The 19,893-nt window shown below is 42.1% G+C and overlaps 1 protein-coding gene and 1 pseudogene across 1 annotated transcript in view; one reads left to right on the top strand and one right to left on the bottom strand.

Annotated features, from left to right (window-relative positions):
• Nucleotides 1–19,893, top strand: part of LOC126263155 (junctophilin-1) — a 948,615-nt gene that overhangs the window by 663,664 nt on the left and 265,058 nt on the right. Inside the window, exons 6-7 of the mRNA XM_049960189.1 lie at nucleotides 7,279–7,397; nucleotides 11,731–12,170. Coding sequence (XP_049816146.1) covers nucleotides 7,279–7,397; nucleotides 11,731–12,170 — 559 coding nt within the window. The remainder of the gene's footprint in view (nucleotides 1–7,278; nucleotides 7,398–11,730; nucleotides 12,171–19,893) is intronic.
• LOC126264079 (5S ribosomal RNA) lies at nucleotides 14,089–14,206 on the bottom strand (annotated as a pseudogene).

Below are 19,893 nucleotides of genomic sequence, written 5' to 3' on the forward strand. Positions count from 1 at the left end.
ATGCCATACCTCATTAACTATCATCACTTAAGCAATTGCCACCACTACTCGACTGTGAGTTTAACGTTATCCTTGTCCACCAGTACAAATACCTGCTGCTGAGCTAGTCAGTCCATCAACTTTGATCAATACACGGAGTTAATAGTTAGCAATAAGTGCTTGAATCCACCAGTAGCTCTCGTACTTTACTCTACTGCTCATTTCTCTGTTGTTACACATTTAGACGACAAGAACTTGCATTTCGACTAGCCTTCGTTACACTTTAATGTGAAATATCACCACTGTGATAATGCAAATAAGTGGCTTCAGTCAACACACCAACAAGATCATTACTGTCCACGACATCAAAATGCATCAGTTAACTCCGATATTTGTTTGCAATGCAAACTCTTGTCCCCCGTCACAACCTTACTTACCAATGCAACAAGAGCCGCTACGTTAGTATTACGCCACTGGCTAATAATTAATGCATCAATGTACCAAATATTCTAATAAACATGCTACGTGAACTTGATAACCCAGAACAAACAAAAAAAAAACACTAGTTATTCTAAACACAAATGTTAATGAAGTACGATTACACTTGCTGTCCTTTCAGGAATGAAACATATAAAAAAATTTACACAACTACAAATACACATACATTATTTCCTATCTTGCGAGTTACACGGAATCATTTCATTGTGTGATTTTCTTGGGGTCAAAGTAGTTGCTGACAGGTTCCCAAGAAACACTGTCTCGGTGTCAAAGCTCTCCCATGGATACCAGGACGAGAGTCTTTAGGTCACTCAAATCGGCATTTTGAACACGCACTGAACAGTAAACTGTATCTCACATTAAACATTACGTTTTGTACCTAACCAGATAAATTATTCACGTTTCCGTAAATTTCCCACTGATTAGTTTTCGGCGAAAATATATCGATGCTTCTGCACTTTACAGCGCAACAATCCGTCCATTCACAGACGGACATTTGTACTTGATGAAGACAAACAAGTGCGCTAAATTATCCTCAATATCTGAAACGCATTGGTCACATAACGGTAAATGTAGAGGCAGTGGTAATTTGTGAGTTAGTGGAATCATTATTAAAACCACTGATGTCAATGCATTTGCGCGTCAAACGACAATCACACAATTGCAACTGCGATACCTGATTGTTCTTGTGTGTGTGGGGAGGGGGGGGGGGGGGTTGCACTGATTATTGTGAATGTAGAGTAGCACTCTGCCGAAACTACGGTTCGATAGTTATGATACAGCACATAAATGACGTAGTAAATGGTAGGATTAACGGTAGTATTACTAGCATTGATAGGGAAAGAAACATAAAGGGATGTGTGTGAGAGAGAAAGTGGGAGCCGACGATTTCTCTTTCTTTTGTACACAATTAGAGCCGCACGTTGTTCAGTGGTAGTTCATTGTGTATTTCATATTCTTACAGAAAATAAATCGTATTTTTTAAGAAATGAAAATGAGTCGATTGGGCAACTTCTTCACTTTTATGTAACCAGAGCAATTACTTTCTATTCAAGTACAGTTTATATGACCCTTAAGAAAAATCTATGTAATTATTGTTGTTATTTTGTACTGAGCTGAACGTTCCTGATCATGATCAGAGGCTCCTGACGCGTAAACAGCTCTAGTGGCGACTTCGTTCAAGTCTCTGTCGGAAGTCGTTGTAGAAGTGCCTGATGAAACCGATGATGTGCCTTTCTAGAGACTAGGCTGCTCATCAGGTAAGGTCGCAGACATAGTAGACATCGACGATTCATTAATTGTTTTAAAAATGCTCTTCGAAATTATTCATTATCTCTGTAAAGCTTCTTGAGTCACATGTTTCATAAGAATGTGACAGAGTTCACACCTATGAAGGTGGTCTCGTAGACAAGTAGCCACTGCGTTACGATATGGGTTCCGCAGTACTTACACGTGGCTTCTGTCTTGTTTGCGATGGTCCTCGTATTGTACAATTCCCACATTTCCAAACGCTGACGCATACTGAAGAACGGTGGTCACCTATTAATGTTCCGCAGATTACACGGCCCATTTCGTATCCTCACTCAGCTTCTATACGTTTCACTACTTCTGGTTTCTAGCGGAGTCTTGTAAAAAACTGATTGCACACGTAAACAAAGTCATCGAAATGAGGTAACGCCCAATACTTACGCAACACACTTAACGTACAGGTTTTATCTTAAATGCCAAAGTCTACCGTGAAAACTATTGTAACCTACGCTTACTTATGATAGTCTACGGCAACCTTCGGTAGTTTTACAACTGTATGTAAAATTACTCGCACGTCTGGTCGGAGGCGAGTAGGAAAACACATATCCTTTGTCAGTTACAATTCAAGGTTTTACCAACATCCAACGTTTCATGCCGTTAACGGTGGCCACTGGCATTACAGATTTTCGTAAGCGAAGAACCAGCATGTGTGGAGTTTTGGCATTATCTTGTTTAACTGGAACTGGTGTTTCTGATACGAATTTTAAAAAGCTTAACTCTTTCTGCAAGAGTGTCCACTAACTCAGAATACGATTAAAAATTCCGAAGGTGAGCAAAACTGGAAGACATTGCACTTTTTTAACTAAATTAATGAAGACACTTGCCTCATTCGCCGAAGTTAATAGTTTCGTGAGAGCGGTATATACTGACCGAAAGTTCCATTCCATCTTCTCGACTGTTCATAAAGATGTTACGTAAAAAACTGTCTTTCGTAAAATATCACTAAAATTTGTTAATGATTTTTAAATAAAATTGTTCCACTTAATATCATTCTGTTTCAACAGTAGTCCACACAAGTTCCAAGTAGTTGGTAAAAACGAGACCACCCGTCAGACAACATTTTCTATCAAGCTCTACTTAATTAGTTAGTTACGCGTTCTATAGATCATTTGAACAATTCTTTTATCGAAATTATGTGGAAAGTGTGCCGCGCGGGATTAGCCGAGCAGTCTTGGGCGCTGCAGTCGTGGACTGTACGGCTGGTCCCGTCGGAGGTTCGAGTCCTCCCTCGGGCATGGGTGTGTATGTTTGTCCTTAGGATAGTTTAGGTTAAGTAGTGTGTAAGCGTAGGGACTGATGACCTTAGCAGTTAAGTCCCATAAGATTTCACATTTGAACATTTTTGGAAAGTGTAGCTTTACGGGACACGTGTACATCATTAGTATTAACATTAATGAGCATATTATCATTTTATTACTACCGTGCTACTAAACTTAAAAGCAAGTGGTTTTTTAGTAGAAATTCTTCAATGGAATAGGGACCGTCCAGGAGAAATGATTTGAAATTACATTTAAAACTTGTTTCGCTACCTTTCACACATTTTATGTTCTGTAGGGCATATGAACAAAAATTTTTATTCCTGCATATTGAACTCCTCTCCTAGCCACAGACAACTTTAACAGTGGCTAATAAAGATCATTTTCCCCTCTAGTATTGTAGGTATGTACTTCACTGTTCTTCTCAAATTGTGGTGGATTATTTATGACAAATTTCGTTAGCGTACATATGTAATTTGACAGCGCAGTTAAAATGCCCAGCTCCTTGAAGAGGTACCTACATGACGTCCGTTGGTGAACACCAGATATTATTCTTACTGCTCGCCTTTGTGCAGTCAATACTTTGCAAGATTAGTAATTATACGAAGAGCAAAAGTGGCTGAATTTCATTGTTTGAGAAACTCAGTAATATGCTTTTTCCAGTTCCATTTTTCATCAACATGTACACCTAAAAACGTGGAGAATTCAATCCTACTTACTGATTCTCACTCATGTGCTACATCTTTTGCTGGTATGAGTCTATTTATTATACAGAACTGAATGCAGAGTGTTTTTTTCCAAAAGTGAGGGAAAGTCCATTTCCTGAGAGTCACTTATAACTCCTTGGAAAATATAATTTACTTACTCTTCTGTTGCTTTGTCACTAATGTTATTTATCTTAATACTAGAATCGTCTGCAAAGAGTACCAATTATGCTTGTTGAATGTTAAGTGGAAGGTCGTTCACATCTATAAGGAATAGGAGTAGTCTCAAAATTGAACCCTGTGGAATTCCCTTTGTGGATTTTCTTTTCACCCCAGACACTAAAATTTTCTATCTTTTCAACACTGAATTATTCAGCATAACCTTTTATATTCTGTTTGTCAAGTATCATTAAAACCTGCTGTATGTAAAACCATCAGTCCCATAGAACTTGAGTTTTTCTAACAGAGTATTATGAGCTACACAAGCTAATGCCTTGGAAAGATCACAAAGATACTAACTAGTGATATATTATTATTTAAGGCTTACGCTTTTTGTGAATGAATGTATAAATAGTGTTGTCAGCTGAGCATCCTATCTGGAATCCAAACTGTGATATGCTAAGTAAATTGTTTTCACTTAAGTGTGGGACTGTCCTTTAGTTCATTTCTTTTTCGAATATTTTGGCAAAGATATCAGTAAGGAACTAGGATGATAATTTTATAACTCTGTATTGTCACCTTTCTTATGAAGAGGTTTATTAATTGCATATTTTAACCTGTCTGGAAAAATTCCCTATGCGTGCGATGCATTACATATATCACTAAGGACATTACTTATGAAGTGGAACAGTTTTTCATAATTCTGTTTGAAGTTTCATGAGTCCCACAATAGCTTTCGTGTTTTAGAATTTTTGTAATTGTATTTATTTCAATTAATTTTAATATATTCTCTTGCTTCTTCAACTTAACCATTTAAGCTTATATTTGTTGTTACGTTTAGAAAGTGATGGTTAAAAATACTTGTAACTTGTGAACTATCAGACAAAACAGTGTCATTTAATTTAGTTGTTACAGAATGTTATACACTAGCTGGCTGTCCTGTCTCTATTCTGATAATGCGTCATAATCACTAAATTGGATCGCACACAAACAGACGGCTTAAGATGCTACAATGAAATAAGAGTATTAGTATTTCTTTGTGCCACGTTTCCAACAGTACTTCAGATATGTCATCTAGCTAAACATGGGTGCATTAGTGTTAAGTTAGGATCACCGATATCCACGGATCGTGAATTGTTCACTTCCCATCTGCTTAAAAGGAAAGAAACTTTAAAAACCAAAAGTAAATATTTAATCTCAAGTAAGTAATTTGCCACATGTTACTTTGTTTTAAGGACATTATAGTTATGTTTGTGATTTCAAAAAGGCTTTTCATTCTTTTGACAGAAAGAATATAGATAAATAATTCGAGAATTTGACATAATGTCTAATCCGGCACACCTAGTCCGTGAAACGCTCCCAGATACAGTCTATAATGTACAATTTATGGGAGAAATTTCACAGCGTTTAAAAATAAAAACAGGTGCACGAGGATGTGACGACCTACCCCCGGTTCTTTTCAATAGTGTGTTAGAGAAAATAGTAAGAATTTGGAACGAAAAACTTACTGCAAAAACAGAAAATATAAACAACAGAGAAGCCTTTCGGGGAGAAGTTTTGAAAAGGGGAGAATTCCAAGGCAGGGTAGCTAAAAAGACTGGTTCAAATGATCTGAAGACGGAAAGAAGAAACTTAATGAACAGATGAAAGTATACCGGGAGAAAAGGAAAGAACAAAGAATGAAGAACTGAAATTGTAACGTAGTCCTCAGATGGCCTGATCGCGGGAAAGAAAAACCACGAACACATTCAGATTAAGTTACAGTAGATAAACAAATGTAATATGATTTTCTAGTTTTCCATTATTTTTAATGAAACCTAGTTCTGTTTTTATAATAGACACGCTACCATAATGTCCTGTGCTACAAATTGTTAATAATTTTCTCGTATCTCAGATTATAATTAGCTATTTGAGACAAGAAGTTCCATATTCCTTTCTGTAAATTACATGCCCCACCCTTTAACATTTCACTTTGGTTTCATTTATAATTACGTATTGCACTCTGAACCGTAAAATTACTACTGGTTCACGAAAGGTTATTAATCTCAATCAATACACAAAATGTAAAGTGGAAGTAGGTGCCAAGGTGAAATTATACTCAATTTTCAGTAACACTCTTTATTGAAATTTGGGGCAAGACTTTACGATACTTTAAAAAAAATGAAAAAAGAACCAACCATCATTTAACAAATAAGTCATAATTTACGATAGGAAAGGACTTTAAAATTATTAAATTATTGTAAAAAATTTCACGCCAGTAAAAGGCAAGTACAGGCAAGCAACACGACGCTATAGAATATTTCAAGCTCAGCTAAATTACTGGTGAATTTCACTCCATTCATTAAACGGCGCAGAATCGAACTTGTCTGCAACATATAAAGACAATCACGCTTTCTAAAATACCACCTTCCCGAGGGTGGCAGACGAGAATGAATGGCGGAAAACCCCCCAAAAAATACGGCTGGTATAATTAACAAGAATAAGTAAATTGAATTCAATTAAACTTCATAATCTGTTAACAATCAATACTCAACTTCTGGTGCGTTACGACTCCCAGGACTGAACCAACGCAGCACCTCCAAATGCTGTGCCGAGCCGCCCGCTGGCAGCCGTTTCAACGGACGCAGGAAGGCGCGCCGATTTTCAGAACCTCCTCGCCGGTCGACAGCATACGGCCGAACTGCACATTAGGCCCCTCGCGGACCCACGCTCAGGAAGATTCCTTTCGCGACGAGCAGTTAACGCTCCATACCACTGAGCCGCTGCTCGCGTCGCTTACGCTAATGCCGCGGTCTGCGTGCAGTCCCTCTAGCACCTGCTGAGAAGTCGCTTCTTGATGCCCCGTCTGCAAACTCTCCAAGAGAGCCCATACAGCCACCTCTTAGCCCCACGAGAACAGCCCACGTTTCCCCTTTCCCGCTAGAGGGAGACACCGAAGCCTTCAATTGCGACAACGGCGCCCCCGCCAGAAAACGGAGGGCGACTGCTTCAGGCTACGCGCTGCGTTGCGCTTTTCAAAGCTAACTTCTCTACGGGTCAGTCTCTTTGTTTACCCGTCTCCCCTAGTAATTCCCAGAAAGCATCAAATCATTATACTCTGCGTGCCGCGGAGTTTGCCAGTGGTTTTCAGATTTGAAGTCTCGTTGGGGTAAGTCATTTCAGGTAGATAATGTGCATTTCTGAGTGCTGCATGTGGACAGAGAGGCGTGCAAGTTTGACCGTATGGTTATGGAGTGGACGACGTTGAGCGAGGGCTAGAATCTTTGGGACGGGGGCTGCAGTAGATGCGAATTGGTGCTGACGGTGGGCGCAGGAGTGTGTATAACTTGCAGCGGTGTGAGTGGGTGGTGAGTGTGGCCGTGTTTTGTGCGCAGGACGGCGACGGCGCGCGGCAAGGCGGAGCTGGCCGACATGGCGGCGGAGCACGCGCGGGAGGACTCGGACATCGCCCGCGAGACGGCGCGCCAGTTCGCTCCCGACTTCCAACAGCCCGGTAAGTGGGTGGCGAGGGGCGCACCCCTGACCCGTCACACCGCTCCCTCACATTGCCCATATTCAGGTCACCGTACCCTCCTCCTGTCTTCACTAACCATAGTCGTAAAACTGCTGAATCGCTGGCAAACATTATGATATTGTGTGCTGGTGTAACAGTTCGTGCGGGTGGTGATGAGCACTTGAAATGAATAAGGAACAATCGCGTATCCATCAGTTTCAGCTGTTTGTGATTTTCCTCTGAAGAGGAAAGGCCGCTAGTGCTGACATGACGTCAGTGTCATAAACGTAGAGTATGCGAAAGACCGTGGTCATCGTCTTGCGGGATTGTACCGCAGGTCGCTGAAGGAGCGAAGCGTTCCTAGTGATCAGAAAAATTCCGCTTGCCCGTTTTCTAGAAGGGTCATCGAATAGACGCACAATACTGTAAGACTGTATCTCTGACGTCCTTCTGTTACATACTCGCGTATTATTGACATTTCTGGAGCCCTGAAATGTCCTCTGTAGGAATCAACAACGGTTCCAAAAGCAACGATCGTGTGAAACCCAGCTCACAGATCCAGAAAGCAGTACGTACCGGCGTGCAGGTAGATGCCTTGTTCCTTGACTTCTGGAAGGCGTTCGATACGATTCCGCACTGCGGCCTAATGAATAAAGTACGAGCATACGGAATGTCAGACCAACTGCGTGATTGGGTTGAAGAGTTTCTAAGAAACAGAATACAGCATTTAAGGAACTTCGGACATGTCCCACGGAAGTATTATAGGATTATTACTTTTAATAATATACAGGGTGATTCTTATAAACGTTTAAATAACCCCGAAGCGCTGGAGATGACTCTGAGACACATAATTTAATATGAGGCGCATGGCACCGCAAATGTCGGGAAGTACCTTAAAATTAGATGACAAAAGTTGAACAAGTGACGTCACCAGATGACGTACCTCGCCGCACGTGCAGCGATTGGTCTTGTCGATCCTGCTCTCGCTGGTAGGGGCAGTGCTACGAATCAGTCGGTTTGACCATACTATTTTCGTAAGTGTTTTGGACGGGTACTGGGACGCTGCCATCAGTCACAATTCCTGTATAGGTGTAAGGATATGTTAGTAGTAGGCAGAATGCTAGTGTTTCCGGCAGCCCCGATGTCTCCTGGGCCAGATGCAGGGTGTTCGTTTGTAATACGTCAAGGTCGTCATTAGAGGAGTCAATTTGATCATAAACTTGGCCATTCGCTATAGAATTGCGTCTGCGTGTGTTCTGAGGACCTGACCCGGAGGGTGTGATATGAGTGTTTGGAATGCCATCCCCACAACTCCACTCCTGTCACGTACGTTCACCTCAGGACGCATCGTGGGGAGGGCTCGCTCCCGGCGTCCTAGTGGAGGACAGTCATCGCTCCGCCTTCGCGCTGCGCGGTGTTCTGCCCTAGCTGCGTTTGGAGCAGCTTTCCAAAAGCCTTGGTCGGAATCGGAAGGATTCGTATTATTTTTTAATTTATTTCTGGAACTTATTTTTCTCTTTGCACTCTTTTTGTGCAGAGGTGGACGGGTGGAGGGTATTCGGCAATCAATTTCGTTTTTTTATTTTTTATTTTTTTTAATGGAAACCTTTCATAGTGTTAGCGCTCACATAGTAGTTCTTCACTCGAAAAATTCGCTAATATAACTACACCGTTCATTTGAGAAAAAAATTAGGGAGGAATAATGCGTTCAAAATTATGATCAACTATATTGTTCTTGATGCGCAGCCCACCTATGTTAAAGCCAATCTCGAAGGAAAGGTGTATCGCTAACGCAATCAGTGTCTGTTCTGTGTACATCCCTTCCTCTCTGCTGCACTGTACACCTATTTGAACGTGCTGTCCATATCCAAGCTTTGGTCTCCCTCTACGGTTTCTATCCTCCACGTTTCTTTCGATTACCAAATTAATAAGTTCCTGATGCCCCAGGGTGAGTCCTATCAACCTGTTTTTTATTTTAGTGAAATTGTTCGATAAAGCTCTTTCTCTCCGATTCGGTTGTTTACCTATTCGTTCTTTATCCTATGCAGTATTCAGTACAATTTTGCGTCAATGTTACACTTCCACGTTACGCCACGTTCCAAACAAGTAATTCGAGAAAAGACACGCAAAAACTGACATTTATATCCAATGTTAAAAAATGTCTCTTTTTCCGAAAATATTTTCTTGCAATTGTCAGTGTGTGTTTTATATTCTCTTTTATTTTGTATCGAACAAAAAACTTCTGTACTACTATTTATAGTCTCATTTCCTAATCTACTTCCCGCAGCGTCATCTGACGTAAGTGAACTACACTCCATTGCCTTGCTTTTCTTCTATTAATGTCGACCTTATAAAATGTATGCAACAATCCATTCCGTTCGAATGTTCTTTGAAGTCCCTTGCAGTTTCTGACAGAATTACAATGCCAATGGCAAAGTTTAAAATTTTTAGCTCTTCTTCCATAACTTTAATTCCTTTGGGAAATATGTCCTTGGTTTACTTTACTGCTTGCTCAGTATATAGACTGAATAACATGAATAAAAGGCGACAACCCTGTATCACTCCATTTACAAGGACTACCGCCCTTTGTCCTCTGCTCTTTGATCCTTGTAGCTGCAATCTTGTTTTGATACAAACAACAGATAGCTTTCCACTCACTGTATTTTATCCCTGATGACCTTATTATCCTGTACCGTGTGTTGAGGAAGAAATCTGATGTTGTTTAAAGGACAACATTGTGGAATTAGCAAAAATTGTTGCAATTAATATTTTTTTTCGAAACAAGTAGTTTTGGTTAAGCGATCATCTTCGTCCCGGATTAACACCAAATCAGCTTTAAGGAATGTTCCCTGGCGCCAAATACATTATTGTTCACTAGTTGCAGCATCTGTCTTATGCAGACACAGCTATTAATATCATACATTTTCCAGCGGTCAACACATGCAGAACTCGACAGTGTACACTGAGGTGCACAAGTCATGGGATACCTCAAAATCTCGTGTCGGGCTTCCTTTTGCCCGGCATAGTGCAGAAACTAGAAGTGTCATGGACTCAACAAGTCGCTGGAAGTCCCCTGCACAACAAGCTGAGCCATTCTAACTCTACAGCCGTTCGTAATTGAGAAAGTATTGCCGTTGTGGGATTTTGTGCACGAACTGACGATTAAGTCCGAAAATGTTCGATGGGACTCGTGTCGGGCGGTCTGTGTGGCCTGTTCTTCAAACCAATCGTAAGCAACTGTGACACAGTAAGATAGGGATTTTCATCCACGAAAATTCCGTCATCTTTTAGAAACATGAAGTCCATGAATAGCTGGCTGTGGTCTCCAGGAAGCCGAACATATCCATTTCCAGTCAATGATCAGCTGAGTTGGACCAGAGGACCCGGTCCGTTCCATGTAAACGCAGCCCACACCATTACTGAGTCACCACCAGTTTGCACAGCGCCTTGTTGACAACCTATGTCCGTGGCTGCGTGGGGTCTGCGCCACACTCAAAACTACCTTCAGCTCTTACCGACTGAAGTCGGGACTCATTTGACCAGGCCATCGTTTGCCAGTGGTCTGCGGTCTAGCCGATATAGTTACGAGCCCAGGCGATGTCGTGCTGCCGCAAACCATTAACTCAAAATTTCGCCTCACCGTCCTAATGGAAACTTTCGTCTTACGCCACACATTGATTTCTGTGTTTATTTCACGCAGTGTTGGTTGTCTGTTAGCACTGACAGCTCTGCACAAACTCTGCTGCTCTCGGTCCGTTCGCGAATGCGTTGTCCGTGCTAAGAGGTAATGCCTGGAATTCGGTATTCTCGGCACACTCTTGACTCTGCCGATCTCCGGATACTTATTTCCTTAACGATTTCCGAAGTGGAATGTCCCACGCGTCTGGCTCCAACTACTATTTCGCGTTCTAAGCCTGTTAATTCCCTTCGTGGGACCGTAATGACGTCAGACACCGTTTCACGTGAATCACCTGACTACAAGTGACTGCTCCACCAATGCAATGCCCTTTTATACCCTGTGTACGCAATACTAACACCGTCTGTATATGTGTATATCGTTATCCAATGACTTTTATCACCTCAGCGTATTACTCTGTCATGAATCTGCCAAAAGTCGTACAATAACGTTTATGATTATTTGGTGGTTTCATAATGTCATTCTTTAAATACATTGCAGCATTGTTTATAGGTAATGTTGTTTGTTACACAGGTGGTTCTGAGACCCATGTTCCTTATGACACTAAAATAATGTGTGAACTACACCCTGTGCGTAATGCTAGATCAGAACAGTTTAATGCCATGTTACTTTCTCAGACAGATGCCTGTTTGCCAGGTCTGGACCGTGTTCGGTATATCCCCAAATACCGACCGCCACCAGAAGATGCGGTTCCTGCGAAGTCCATACTGCACCAGCCGTCGACCAACCAGCAGCAGCAGCAGACCAAGGCGAACGAGACGAGCTTCTCGGTGCCCAACCAGTACCCGAGCCCTCAGCAGCAGCAACAACAGCAACAGCAACAGCAGCAGCAGCAGCAGCAGTACGCCAACTACAACCAGGTGCCGCAGTCGCAGCCGACGCAGCAGCAGCAGCAGTACGAGGCGCAGCAGAAGTACGGCCAGAACCCCTCGCAGTCGCAGCAGAACTACGTGTATGGCGGCCAGCAGCAGCAGCAGCAGCCAAACACACAGCAGCAGCAGAACTACCCCTACAGCCAGCAGCAGCCGTCCATCATCACCACAGAGGCCTCAGACAACAAGCCCATGGCCAACAAGGTAAGCGACCTCAGCTCCGACACGTGACTCACAACAGTGGATCATTTCGTGGGTAGATTTCACGAACAATGTATTTAGTAGACGACTCCATACAATGTTGGTTAGCGTAGCGGATCGCGGCATGGTGATCGCGTCATCGTGCCAGACAGCTTCCCTGTGCACAAAAAAGCAGATTCAGCGCCATAGTCCACACAATGTTGTTACCGAACTAGTTTGTGAGTTAAGGAGTTACACTATTTTGTCTGTTTACCATATGGCTCGCATTACGTCACACAAGAAAACATTTTTTACTTTAATACAGATATTTAACACTCAGAAAAGAAAGTCACGATTATAAGTGATTAAATTTACAATATTTACAAAGCACAGAAGGCCACAGGCTTATGTCCAACTGCTGAACATACACTGCGTCGTGTCGCGCGGCCTTTATTACATCTCTGTCGTGTTGCATATCCTGTCGCCTCTGTGCGAGACGCGCCTCAGAGAATCACGCGGTGCTGGCCGGGCACCGTCTCATCCTCTGCCATATGGCGTCTTTGAATTTGAATGCAAGACGTGGGGTCAGCATAACACCCTCCCAGCCGTTTTCAGGTTTACAGACCTTGGAGCCGCTATTTCACCTTCAAGTAGATCCTTAGCTAGTCTCTAGAGCCTTCCTGCACCGCATTACTTATTCTCCCACCAGGGAAAAATCCATGGCAGTATCCGAAGTTAAACCTGGACCCTCCACGCACCCGGCTATGGAGATTGCAAATATTTCGCCCATAAACCATGAAACCATTAACAAATGGGGCGCTAAAAACGGTTGCCAATATATATTCTTTGGAAATTAACCATTCGTCATTACATGAACATTAACTCCATGACTCACAGGAAGATGACTTCCATGAAATGCGCGCAACACGTCACATAAAATAATTCCCAGGTAATAGCGTAACAAATAATTTCAAACTGTAGTATCCCTGCTAACAGGCGTCCCGATAGAGGCAGACGAGCTGAAATGGGCAGAACAGCAGTGTAGTTCAGACAGCTGCCACAAAGGGCGCACGTGTCGCGTCATATTGTCAGAGCCGCTGAAGTACGTGTTCACTTGCGGGCGGCAGTAAGCGGAGCAGCACAGGGGTGAAACTCATGTAGGGCTTCTGGTAACACACCCTCGGTTCGCTGCCACGCCACCTGGAGCGCTGCAAGTTTATCAGACCATCATCTCGCTTTCTTATAGGCTGATTTTTAGCCTTCCATGTTTGTTTTCCTTTCATAGTTAAAACAGAAGTTGGTTTCAACACAGCGTGCTTCTGATTACGACTTCTCTCATATATTACAGTCTGCGAATTGCGTTGTAAATGTGTTACTCGTGTTCTGATTGTGTTCTCGCATCCGTAATATTGTGTAGTGAAAGTGATTCCAGGTTTTTGTTTGTTATAAAACAGAAAGTTTTTTAACGTTAGTTACAAATACCACAAACAGTACATTTTAGCAGAATTCAGTGAAAATTTCGGTGGCCTCCATTAAATGCGAGAGTACGAAAAATGGATGGTATCAAAAATAATCCAGAATATGAACAGTATGCTTACAGTGCATTTAAATTGAGCATTTCAGACGTGGATTCATAAGCAGTAACAAATAGACATGAGTCCACAGAACACCACGTGAGGAAACCAGTTTTTATTTCGTATGAAACAAAAACAAACATGGAATCATAGTTTTAAACTCCGTCCGAAGAGGCCTCGGAAGGCCCAACGGTACCGACCGGCCACCGTGACATCCTCATCCACAGGCGTCACTGGATGCGGATATGGAGAGGCATGTGGTCAGCACATCTCTCTCCCGGCCGTATGTCAGTTTACGAGACCGGAGCCGCTACTTCTCAGTCAAGTAGCTCCTCAGTTTGCCTCACAAGGGCTGAGTGCACTCCGCTTGCCAACAGCGCTTGGCAGACCGGATGGTCACCCATCCAAGTGCTAGCCCAGGCCGACAGCGCTTAACTTTGGTGATCTGACGCGAACCGGTGTTACCACTGCGGCAAGGCCGATGGCATGGAATCATTTACTCCACACAATTTTTACGGACGAGAGCGAAAATTCAGCAAAGAAGGTCGTAATCAGAAACAATTTCCCGTTGATAACAGCCACAGGTCGAAGTTGCAACATTGGGTTTTACAAATAAATACTCTTTACCACTAGACTACCAGACCCACCCACAAAGTATAAATGAAAAATACAATTTTCTGCTACTCGTATTTCGAAAAGCAATTACACGGATTTCCACGCCACGTTTCTGATATTCAAAGTTCAGTGCCACGCCACTTGGAGTGCTGCTGTAGTTATGTTTCTGTGACCTGCACTTCTCTTATTTCGGTGTTCTGTGAGTCAACCCACTACGGCTCTAGCCTTGCACTCGTGTCGAGAGTTGCGTACTCATTCGTTAGCTGCGTGGAGAGTATATTGCCGTGCGCGTATACAGGGTGTTACAAAAAGGTACGGCCAAACTTTCAGGAAACATTCCTCACACACAAAGAAAGAAAATATGTTATGTGGACATGTGTCCGGAAACGCTTACTTTCCATGTTAGAGCTCATTTTATTACTTCTCTTCAAATCACATTCATCATGGAATGGAAACACACAGTAACAGAACGTACCAGCGTGACTTCAAACACTTTGTTACAGGGAATGTTCAAAATGTCCTCCGTTAGCGAGGATACATGCATCCACCCTCCGTCGCATGGAATCCCTGATGCGCTGATGCAGCCCTGGAGAATGGCGTATTGTATCACAGCCGTCCACAATACGAGCACGAAGAGTCTCTACATTTGGTACCGGGGTTGCGTAGACAAGAGCTTTCAAATGCCCCCATAAATGAAATCAAGAGGGTTGAGGTCAGGAGAGCGTGGAGGCCATGGAATTGGTCCGCCTCTACCAATCCATCGGTCACCGAATCTGTTGTTGAGAAGCGTACGAACACTTCGACTGAAATGTGCAGGAGCTCCATCGTGCATGAACCACATGTTGTGTCGTACTTGTAAAGGCACATGTTGTAGCAGCACAGGTAGAGTATCCCGTATGAAATCATGATAACGTGCTCCATTGAGCGTAGGTGGACGACGAAACTAAAATGAGCTCTAACATGGAAATTAAGCGTTTCCGGACACATGACCACATAACATCTTTTCTTTATTTGTGTGCGAGGAATGTTTCCTGAAAGTTTGGCCGTACCTTTTTGTAACACCCTGTATACGTGGGTACGGACACTCCGCTTGCTGTAGATCAATTTGCACGGTGAGTTCGTTCCACTCACGGGATTTTGTTCCCCGGTTGTTAGCTGTCAACTACCCGTGCCGACAATGCCGAGTATCGGCGTTGTAATGCATTCTGCAGATACTAAACACGGAAACAAGCACCGATGTGGTGTCTGTCCGAAAAAAAAAAAAAACAGAAACCATTTTGATCCTGCAGCCACTTTGAACGAGACACAGAGGAATCAAATACAGTAGCTGCCAGTGGACATTGATTTATATCAATAGGGCTAGTTGAAAATTTATGCCGGACCAGGACTCGAACCCTGATCTCTTGCTTATTAGGCAGATGTGCCGACCGCTATACCATCCGGTACTGAGGTCACCACAGCCGCACGGACTACCCAAGCACACCTCCCATCCTAACCAGTTTCTCAACTTGTACCACAACGCACTACTGATGTAGGCGTAACGCCCCTGCTCATTTGCCTCATTATTCGCGACATTTCGCCAATTCCCGTAAGAGTTCGAACTCGTTCTGCATCTGCACGGATGCGTTTCGTTGTCCGTCATCGCCATAATTATTTATGTGGTACCTGTTGCTAGAGCTAAGTCCTAACTTACACATGCGTTTTCTTTACCACATGTAGACACTGAACGAGCTGAACCAGTAGTTCAGTTGCTGGACTCGTAATGATGGGCAGTGGAGTTTAAAATCCACGACCAGGCTTGTAACTTTGTGATTCTCGATATTTCACTAAATCACTTTTCGGCTGGTTCCTTAAACCGCCCTCGGACACACCGTCCCTAACCCCTTGTCCAGTTGAGCTAATGGTAGTGTCATATTAGGTAACTATTGCGGAAATGTAAATCTCTAGCCGTTCTTTGACAATATTATGAAAAGGCCTGTTTGGCCGAAAGTTTTGTTTGACAGTCCTTTAGTTGTGCCTATATGAGACTCATCATCTCCGGTGTATGATGAGGAGCAACCATCCTTTCGTAACATTGTCATTATTCCATCATGGATTTTTCATTGTTTGATCTAACCATTCTTTCTTACCTGTAAGTGGCGTGCAGTACACATAAATACTATTTTATACGATTGGTGATAACAGCGAAACTTGTTTAGTGCTTAACTCAACATTAAAATTTATATTAGCTGTATACGTATACAATAAATCACGTAATGAAACCTGATTACAGTTAGAAAGAATAATTTACATGAGTCTGGATCTACCTCTGTGCACTGTTTTGAAAATTGCCCGACGCATTAAAACTGTGTGCCCGGCCTGAACTCGAACTCAGGACCGTGCGTGGCGGGCAGTGGTGTTAGCGAGTGAGCTGGCGAGCCACAACTCACGGCAATCCTCACAGCTTCAACCCTATCAGTAATATATATATATATATATATATATATATATATATATATATATATAGCCGGCCGAAGTGGCCGCGCGGTTCTGGCGCTGCAGTCTGGAACCGCGAGACCGCTACGGTCGCAGGTTCGAATCCTGCCTCGGGCATGGATGTGTGTGATGTCCTTAGGTTAGTTAGGTTTAACTAGTTCTAAGTTCTAGGGGACTAATGACCTCAGCAGTTGAGTCCCATAGTGCTCAGAGCCATTTGAACCATTATATATATATATATATATATATATATATATATATATATATATATATATATATGTATATATATATATATATATATATTTCTCTCCACTTCTTTGTAAACGTCACAAAATATGTCCCGCGTCTTCTGCACAGTTTAAGCTGTTATAGCAAGTGAGTGAACTGCCCGCAAAAGGCTAGGTTCCGGACCGGTACACGGTTCTAATCTTCCAGGAAGTGCCAATAATTTACTTGATTTAGTTGCAGGAGAAGCGGTCAAGTCATATGCTAATGTAATAAGCCGTCAATGTACCTTAGAAGCTATCTAAAAAAAAAAAATACGATCTTATGCGCTTAGTGCTTTAATTGTATTACCTCTTGAAACAAACAGAAATATATTTCCAAGTCTCTTTTTTGCTTCTTGCGATAGGATGAAGTAAAAACTTACCGCTGATGTAATAATTTGTGCTCTTCCTCCGCCAATGTGGAAACTTTTCTCTCACTTTATCACCCAGTTCTTCTCGCAGATGACAGCCAGACACCTCATGTATGCTTAATTTGAATTTAGAATCCACCGAGAATGCAAATCCTTACTCTGTATTTCCTCTGCACGCATTACGCACAGTATTTCTTCTTTTACATTAAAAAATCACCTCCATGTTGTGGTTTCGTGCGTAGAGTGGTTGTAATGGATTAGACGAATATGGAAAGTACTGATGACGCACGTCGTTAGTTACATGGATTTATAATAGTACGAGTTACTTATCGTTAAATTTGCTCCTTTCTGAATAAGTTTAAGCTCTTTTAATGTAACTAGTATTCTAATTCCGCAGGAACTGGTATTCTAATTCCGCAGGAAACAGAAGTTATACTAATTTTTACCAGGAATAACTTTGGAAATCTGTTCAAACCTACACGCGCTCATTTCTCGAAGTTTTAAAAAGTTAAATTACGTCTCAGAAAGGAGCGTATTTCTTGCTGTCATTACGTGGAAGTTTCAGTCCTAAGCTCCCGCGGCTCGTTTAGTTGTCCTTCGTGGCGTCTGTTTAAAAATTGTTTGCTTGTCGTTTGTATCTGATAACGGGCCATACTAGACACCTCAAACTTTCGCTGAAACTACGCTCGCTTGGCCCCGGAGTGCTTTTAAGTTGTATTTCATTTTACCACAGTTTTCTTGCGGCATCTCTGTAAATGAGGAAACGTCTCACGTCATTCTGCATGTACCTGCTTTCACCTCTTGTACTCGCTACCAAAATGGAGTGAGTTTTTGTGTCATTATAGACAGCGATTTGGGTTATGTATGCCCTGTGCTGTCTTTAGTTGGTGGCCATATTTAGCTATGGTCACATAAAATCATTGTCGTTCGTGGGCTACAAAGATAATAAGGTAGATGTGAGAAAAGTCGTGAAACGATAAGAACACCCCACTCCACCATTTGTCTCGGTGCGCCACTTCCGACTGGTAACGAAAGCCTGGACATACGGAATAGATTCTCATATACGTGAGTGGCTCGTAGATATCTTAAGGGGACCACACCGTGCCTATCTAACCCATGTTAATTTAGGCAAGTATTTGACCCATTTCTGAAAAAACTATTTGGTGCAGGACCCTAATATTTTTACTGTATATTACATGATGCTAGTAGAATCAACTATACCAAAATCTACTTTATCCATTTTATAGTTTTTAAGAAATACTTTTTTGAATTTATTAACAAAAATATTAAGCTTTTTCTGCAGAAGATATTTTTTTGTGAAATTCGTAATGGGGGAATATTAATGAATGTAGTACCAGAGGTGGCTTTTTATGTTATGCAGTCTCTGAAAATTTCATTCATTTATCTATGATAGTTTCTGATATAATGGGGCATATGTACTGAAAATTTTAGTTTGTGGGAAATTGACTTTAAAGAAAAAACTTTTGAAATTTGTTACTTACAGTTAATTAAAACTGTCCTGCTGCATATGGACTTATGGAAGAATATGGCCCAAACATCTCACTTCATTGCCTCCAGATTTTCTTTATTTCTCCTAATTGCCCACAGTATACCTGCAAGTTTTCTATAACAACTACAATCACACTTCAACAAAACTAACCGCGTGTTTGAAAGCGTGTTGTTTACAAAAAGCAGAAACAAAAGAATACCGACCGTTGCATTCTAAGGATAGCCAACACACTCGGGAGAAAAAAAATCCCTAACGTGCAATGTAGGGGATGTAAAGATCTAAAATATATGCAGAAAAGTGGGTGACAGAAAAGTGGGCGTGGCACATAAACACACGTGGTAGGAAAATGCTCTTTAAATGCTCCAAAAAATTTTTTTCAGCAGGATCCTTTTCAGAGTACTTAAATAAAACCTTAATCTATCGAAATATGATGAAAACCGAAAATCGATCTTTTTCGACCTGAACCACGGTGTGGTCCCCAGAAGTAATAGAACCCAGTACGTTGTCTTGGACGGCGAGAGTTTACGGGAGACAAGGATATCATTAGGAGCGATATGACCGCTCTTGCGCCCTATAAACATAAATTACCTGACAGGTATGGTGATTAGCAGTCTGTGGCTATTTGCTGATGACGCTGTGGTGCGCGGGGAGGTGTCGTCAATGAGCGACTGCAGGAGGGTTCAGGATAACTTGGACAAAATTTCTAGTTGGTGTGATGACTGGCAGGAAAAACGTAAGTAATTCAGGTTAGTAGAAAAGCAATCCTGTAATGTTCGAATACAGTATTAGTGGTTGCCGCTTGACAAAGTCACGTCGATTAAATATCTACACGTAAAGTAGTAAAGGGATATGAAATGGAAGGAGCACCTGAGAACGTTAGCAAGGAAGGCGAATAGTCGACTTTGGTTTGTTGGGAGAGTTTCGGGAGAGTAGCTC

This window comes from Schistocerca nitens, chromosome 6, assembly GCF_023898315.1.
Source record: "Schistocerca nitens isolate TAMUIC-IGC-003100 chromosome 6, iqSchNite1.1, whole genome shotgun sequence".
NCBI lineage: Eukaryota > Metazoa > Arthropoda > Insecta > Orthoptera > Acrididae > Schistocerca > Schistocerca nitens.